This window comes from Scylla paramamosain, chromosome 28, assembly GCF_035594125.1.
Source record: "Scylla paramamosain isolate STU-SP2022 chromosome 28, ASM3559412v1, whole genome shotgun sequence".
In the NCBI taxonomy this organism is placed as follows: domain Eukaryota; kingdom Metazoa; phylum Arthropoda; class Malacostraca; order Decapoda; family Portunidae; genus Scylla; species Scylla paramamosain.
The window spans coordinates 413,091-420,096 of NC_087178.1; the positions used below are offsets into that span (position 1 = coordinate 413,091).

At 37.4% G+C, this 7,006-nt stretch overlaps 1 protein-coding gene across 1 annotated transcript; it reads right to left on the minus strand.

Moving 5' to 3' along the window:
• Positions 1-807: 807 nt before the first annotated feature.
• LOC135114644 (josephin-2-like) lies at positions 808-6,717 on the minus strand. Its single transcript, XM_064030450.1, has 6 exons — positions 6,584-6,717; positions 6,067-6,229; positions 5,100-5,239; positions 4,717-4,934; positions 4,334-4,514; positions 808-4,048 (listed from the first exon to the last, which is right to left on the minus strand). The coding sequence occupies exons 3-6, from the start codon at positions 5,211-5,213 to the stop codon at positions 3,722-3,724; spliced, it is 840 nt and encodes a 279-aa protein (XP_063886520.1). The 5' UTR covers positions 5,214-5,239; positions 6,067-6,229; positions 6,584-6,717; the 3' UTR covers positions 808-3,721.
• Between the last annotated feature and the right edge of the window lie 289 nt (positions 6,718-7,006).

Genomic DNA, 7,006 nt, shown 5'->3' on the forward strand with positions numbered 1-7,006 from the left:
TTACATTTCCACACTAAAGGGTGTGGGCATATACATAGTAGTGAATAAATGTAGATAATATTGAAGATACAGACATGGAGCTCAAGACTCTTCTAGTGTACTAAAGGTGGGTTACAATAAGAGCTAAAAAAGTTTTTGCATGATTTTTTGTATAGTGACTGGGAATGCCTTTTAAAAGTGTATGTGAATAGAAAGTATAAAGAGCAGAATGACGGATTGGTGGATGAAGGTGTGCAAGAATGTAATATTGGATCAAGTAGTTTTTTGTAAATATTAAGATAGTAACACTCAATGTAGATGTATCAAAACCCTGTTGTAATGTGGTGTATTAATTTTTATGTACATGTGCTTGTGTTTAGTTGACAAAAAAAAGAGCTATAGTGAAAAATAAATTTACTGATATAAATCAAGTAATCAAAGGCATACATCAGTGGTTCTTAACCCCTGGATTGCAATCCAAAGCTGAGTTGCCAAGCCACTTCAATGGGTCGTCAAAGATACGTGCTCAATTTTTTTCCCCAGTATACCTACTCAAAATGTTATCAAAGTATTAATCCTGTGTATAGAATACCCAAGTCATTAACATATAAGGCTAAGCAAATTATAGAATGACAATTTAATTGGTGAAAAAAAAGTCTACATCTGCTCTTGCCTTTTAAATATAACTTGAATTTTAAATAAAAGTGTGTATGAAGCTACATGGGTCGCCAAAATCAATCTAGACAGGATTTTGGGTTTCAGCCAAAAAAGGTTAAGAACCACTGTCATATATGGTAACGGTATTAGAATGGAAAATTAAGTAAAATATTGTCACATAATCTTTATTATAAGTAAATAAAATAATGTTTAAAGAATGTGAACAATAAGCATTACACTGAATGACAAAGCAGTTTAGAAAAGACCAATATAAGGAACTAGTCATGCATCTGTTGACCAAATGTGTACTGTAACACCTTGGCAGAAGTGGAAGAATAGTGGTTTGTTAGGGAATTATGGAAGTCCTTGTGCTAAAGTAATCCTCATGGGGGATGAAGCCATCAGGATGCAAAGATACAATAAGCACAAAACATACAGTACTAAAACAACTCAATCCTAATCAAGCAAAATAATAAGTAACAAATCCTACTCAGAATTCAATATATTTGATGGTTGCTCTGAAATTTCTGTGAAGGTTATTGTACCCTAAAACCTGAATATCTGGACTGTTAGTAGACATTTAAGTTATAGTGTACCCAGACTAATTTGATACTCAGGGTGCTGGCTGTACCTATCCACACTGTTGCCACCTTGTCCCTGGGGTGACCTGGCCTGACCTGGGTCAGTAGGGCACAGCTTGGGGGATTCATGTGTCAAGAACACTGGGACAGCAGTGCCACACAGCCCATATGCATTGCCATGTGTGCTGAAAGATACATAGTGTTGGCGTCCCATCAACAGACTGAAAGCCATTAAAAAAAACATGCAGTCGTATGTAACAACTTATAATTTTGCAATAATTAGGCAAAAGATAACAGCATGAAAGAAAGAGAGAGGTGTTCATGTGCCTGTTGAGTGTGAATATAATAACAGTGTAGGACAGGTACAGTCAAAACCCTGAATACCAAGGCTGCATCCACTATAGTACATGTAGTGTGGAGATACTTAAAGTGTGGACATTAAGGCAGGGAAATTAGAGGCAAAGATCAGTGTTACAGTAGTTGTGAGCACCCAGAAAGGTGAGAGCTATGTAAAGGACAAGGATGGAGCAATATGGTATATATATGGAGGAACATGCTCCAGAATAATGTGATCTTAAGCTATAGGAAGTAGCCAGGTAAACCACTGGCACTGAAGCTTCGTTATGGGAGTCATGAGGTCATGCATGTGAAAAATAAAGCAATGTGTTTTAGGGGAAAACAACAAGAAACACATGGTGAGTATGTATGAAGTATATCATTGAGTATATCCATACATGTCTACAAAAACTGAATCCATGTATCATGAAAAGTAAAAATTACAAAAAATAAATTAATATATTTTGAAGTGAAAATATCAGAATGCACCAAGGCATGAATGTGTGCAAACAGAGAGTGTATGTGTAAAAATATTTTTTTAATATTTATATGAAAGTTGATTAAATCAGCTGATCAGATCAAATGTGGGAGGAAGGTTGGATCTATCATGGTGCATCATGGGTAAACCATTCCTGCTTTCTGGCCTGAGTGTGGATTGTTTTTTGCGTGCTGCATAACTGACCCTTGCAGTAAAAGTCATGAGGATCAATCCCCCCCTCCCACTACCTTCCCACAAGGTGCAGGGACTAAGATGGATAGTAATTTCGTTTTGGGGTGTTAGTTGAGTGTGTGTTTGTGTGGGTTGGTGGTTAGGTGGGTGCCTTGCCTTGGCTACCTCCATTCATAAGAGATGCCAACCTGGTACATAGACAGACAGAAAAATCAGTGATAAAATTTTGATTTGATGATAATGCTACATTTTCATTTTTTTTTAATGTGTTTATGCTCTAAGCTTTCTGTGTGCCAACCCACCTTAACCTGGGAGGCCAGGTGTGTGTGTGTGTGTGTGTGTGTGTGTGTGTGTGTGTGTGTGTGTGTGTGTGTGTGTGTGTGTGTTTTATGGAAAAAGAGCTATGCTCATGCTGTCCCATTTCCATAACTTTTAATATCCAACTTAGCCTTGAATTCATGTATACTTCTTGCATTTCCTAACTCCTCATCCAGACTGTTCCATACATCAATAATTCTATACAGGAAACTATACTTTTTGACATCTCTTCTACAAGCACTCTTCTTCATCCTTCCATGTCCTCTAGTATCACATGCATCCCAAACCATCAAGTCATTCCAGTCCACCTTCTCTACTCCCTCATATGCTTTATATATTGCAATCAGGTGTGTGTGTGTGTGTGTGTGTGTGTGTGTTTCTTAAAATACAATATTAAATAGTTTGGACATTCTACTAATTAATAAAGACCAATAGTAAGTTTAATTTTGGCATGTCTGAGCACTGTATAGTGCAGTAACTGCCTATTATCCCTTTGAATGAAGTACCATTCTTGTCATAGTAACAACCATCAAATATAAAGATATAACAAATAGGAATGTAAAATATGAACTAGAAATATATACATATAACATTTAAGAGTATTGTGCACTTTTTCTGACATCTGCTTCTGTAAAATCTGTTACTGTTAGAAAGTTCTAATGCAAAATTTTACTTGTTTTCAATTGTTATTACTATTGACATTTGAATGGATGAAGTCTGTATTTGCTTGGTTTTGTTCACTGTGTAAAATGCAAATATGATAGAAAAGTTTCCAAGCAAACATTTATTTAAACTTCTGAAATACAATGCATGGTAAAAGAAAAAATCACTTACATTATTACTGCAGGCTAAGCTATGGCAGTGAGATACACCACAGGCTGGAATCACCTACACCACTTGATGATGTATTCTCATTATGCCTGTGTTTGCTGTTGTGTATCATGTAGTTCAGACAACTTACTAATACTGAAATCTACACACTACCTTGTAAAATTTGAAAGTTGAGTAACCATCGAGTAACCTGTGAAAACATCTAACACCTTTTTTCCTGCACTTCAAAATTAATGAAGTGCTGTAAATAAATTTCTATTTTGTACCAAACTCCATAACACTAGTGAAGACACTGCATTATGCACAATGCCAGTTTTTAGTATCACCATCATCTAGCCACACTGTAAACCTATAGTGTTTCCTGACTTGCCTTCATGGCCTCCCCCACCGACCAGCTGTCGGGTCCTGCTGGCTCTTGATCTATGAAAGACAGACCAGGAGGGTTGAATGCCTCCCCGCATTGCAACTCTTTCCCATTGACTAAACAATTTGTACTTGTCGTGGTTGCCAGGAACTCCTTGCCCTCAACACTGTTTGTACTGCCTGCTGCTGCTGGGTGGAGAGGCTGAGAGGAGCACCAAGCTCGCAGCCGCTCCACCTCCTCCGTTACCACCACAAACAATTCCTTGTCTTTGTGCTTCAGTTCCTCACGCAGGTAGTTGATTAACTCCTGCTCCTAAAAGGGAAAAATTAGGACTAAGACATGGACATGTTCAATTTCATAAAAATTACTTGTCAGTTTGGTATTTTAAGATGTTTAAAAGGAAACAGACTAAAACAAATGAGATAATGAAACAACATACTCACTAACAGATAAGCCCAGTACTTATAATTTGCTATTTAATAACACTTTACTGGATTAAAGAAGTAATGATACACTTACAATGACAGAAATTTATACCTTTGATGCCTGCAGTGAAGTTTCTGGAAATAATATAATGTAATTTCTACACATGCTAACCTTCCCTATTATTTCTGGAGTATCAAGCTTAGAGTCTAGGTTGTAATAAATCCCCCGTATGCTACGGATGGCAATCCAATGTTTCCTGCGCAGAGGTAGTTGTACAGGGCCCAGCCGGTACTGTGAGGGAACGTTGAGGATGAACCCTACTGCCTTCTCTGGCATCAGCACCCGTGGGTCTCTGAAAGAAAGAACAGATTTTCTACTTTGATTTTCATATAAAATCAAGACTTTATCAATTATTCACTTTTCAAGAAAAGATACACTTAAATAGTTTTGGTAAAATGAAATCCCCAAATCATTTATAATGTCAATATAAGGTAAATTTGAAAAGTTCATGATTTTTTTTTTTTATTTTCATAAGCAAATTCTTCTTAACTTACTTTCTCTTGTCAAACCAGACAACTCCACATCCTTTGGAGACCAGGGCTGCCATGATGACATTAATATCATAGTTGCCTGTTCCTAAGAGGGATTTGTGAGGGTTGAACCAATTGTCTGGAGAAAGAGCATAGCATATGTTGTCCAACTCACTCTTGGCAAAGGCAGCACCATCTTGGAAAAGGTTGTTCAGGGAATGTAGGGCACACAGTTCCTTGATCTAAAAAAAAATGTTTTTAAATAAGAATACTAATAAAATAAAGTTATCCACATACAGTACATTATGTTATTTGAGCATGATTACTACTGAGTGGATGAGAATATCTTTTCAATATTTTAAATCTGTCTGCTATTCTCTCTCTCTCTCTCTCTCTCTCTCTCTCACCTGCTTCTCGTGGTAGATATCTGGAGTCATGGCGACCCCCACCTGGCAATGATCAGCTCTATGGAGACGAGTGAGTCTGGTACCACATGGCCACCACCACCACCTCCCCTTCATGGGCCTCCACCATTATTGTTGCCACCCTGCAGTACATACACATACACACAGACGTATTCATCAATGCACGAGACGGAATTACTCATAATCCCAGACAAGTTGATCTCATCTAGCAAATTAATTTGTTGTATGTTTGAGGATGATGGGTTTGAATCAAGAATGATATTTTAGCTATAAATACAAACTTCCAATGCAATTTGATCTTACTTCACAGAACCCTAAATATCTATAACCAAAATTTTGTGACTGGATTCAATATAAAATACCCAATAATACCCTGTCTGATGGTTTGTCTTGTGAAAGTCTTCTTCATCCACCTCTCATGCAGCAGCTGTTAGCCTGTTCAACTATTTTTTCTCATGTGTACTGTATTTGCAAAATTTCTATGAGCATAAATTTTTTTGACCAAATTAGTTTGCCCGTGCCATTCAGTTAAACAGAATCATGTCATGATTGATAAAATTTCATTAACTAATGCCATAATTTATTAATTTTTCAGCAGATCACTGGCATAACAAGTAAGGAATTTCTGACAGAGATGGAGTGTAGAGGAAGTGAGCCGTGCAATGTTTGGGCTGGCCAGAGTGGTAGCAGGCCTTCCAGGAAGGTTAGGTCACAGGTTAACACAAGGCTCAGAGGTGGTGGTAACAATAACACACAATATATATGCAACCAAAAATATTTCCTCATGAGTATTAAAAAATATACAAAAGCCTGCCTGATCAAAGACAATGTGTACGACTGATAGCCATAAAAATAAAGCCAATATAAACAAAATACCATGAAGCTTATAAATGTGTTAACAGTTGATGAAGGAAAGGTGTAATGTTGCAGAGGTGTGGGTGTGACGCACCAGTGGCAAGGGCCCCAAGGAAGTCTCACTCAGGCCTCCACGCTCCGGGTGATGTCCGTGAGTGTCATCCTCGCCCTCCTGCTGGCTGCTACTGTCACCTATGCTACCTGCTGGACTCCCTGTCTGTTGAGTGTGGCCGCTGAATCGCCCTCCGTTGCTATTCCTACACAAACAAACACAACACTGAAATATCACGTCTGACCTAAAATAAATTTGATATTATTTTATATGTACTTATTTTCTCATTTGAATATAGTGTTTAAAAATGGTTTTATTAAAATAGAAAATATTTATTCACTAATATTTGGATATATAGGAATTGTATTTGTGGTGTATGCTAACTCGGTAGCCATTCATAGGTAGCTTGATAACTGGTTATAAGAAAGCTACGTACAGTTTGCCTCTCATCTAGCAATGTATATTTATGTTCTCAATATATAAATATTTGAGTGGAATTTTCCTTTACTACCCTCCGCAGACACCACTCATGCCATCACCTTCACAATCATGGACTTACACGTGCAGGAACTTCAATTTTGAGATGCCACTCGGGTATCCACGATGATCAGCGTGCAACATCAAATACCTGATGATTATTATGTTACAAAAAAATATCTAAATTGAAAAGAAATATCTCGAAAAAATCAGTCGTCTGACCCTTGCCATGAAGAATTTTTTGCAGACACGTGTGATGAAGACAGGTCATGCACTACCGATAAACCGTACACACAGAATCATCATCATAAACACACGATGCATACGGTGACATCGTTAAATATGCATTATACTCCCGAAATACTAAACCAGTCTTACGCTACACAAACATTTCAAATCTGGCGTCCAACATTTTATAAGGGGGATCTGTCAATACATGTCATTATAACCCACTATTTATACACCCAATACATCTAAAAATATTCCTTACATAAATACAGTTAAG

Coding starts and splice junctions, on each gene's coding strand:
- LOC135114644 (XM_064030450.1), bottom strand. CDS start 5,213: ATGAAGGGGAGGTGGTGGTGGTGGCCATGTGGTACCAGACTCACTCGT. Junction 4,935..5,099: donor ATATCTACCACGAGAAGCAG/GTGAGAGAGAGA, acceptor ATTTTTTTTTAG/ATCAAGGAACTGTGTGCCCT. Junction 4,049..4,333: donor CTCCAGAAATAATAGGGAAG/GTTAGCATGTGT, acceptor TTTCCCTTTTAG/GAGCAGGAGTTAATCAACTA.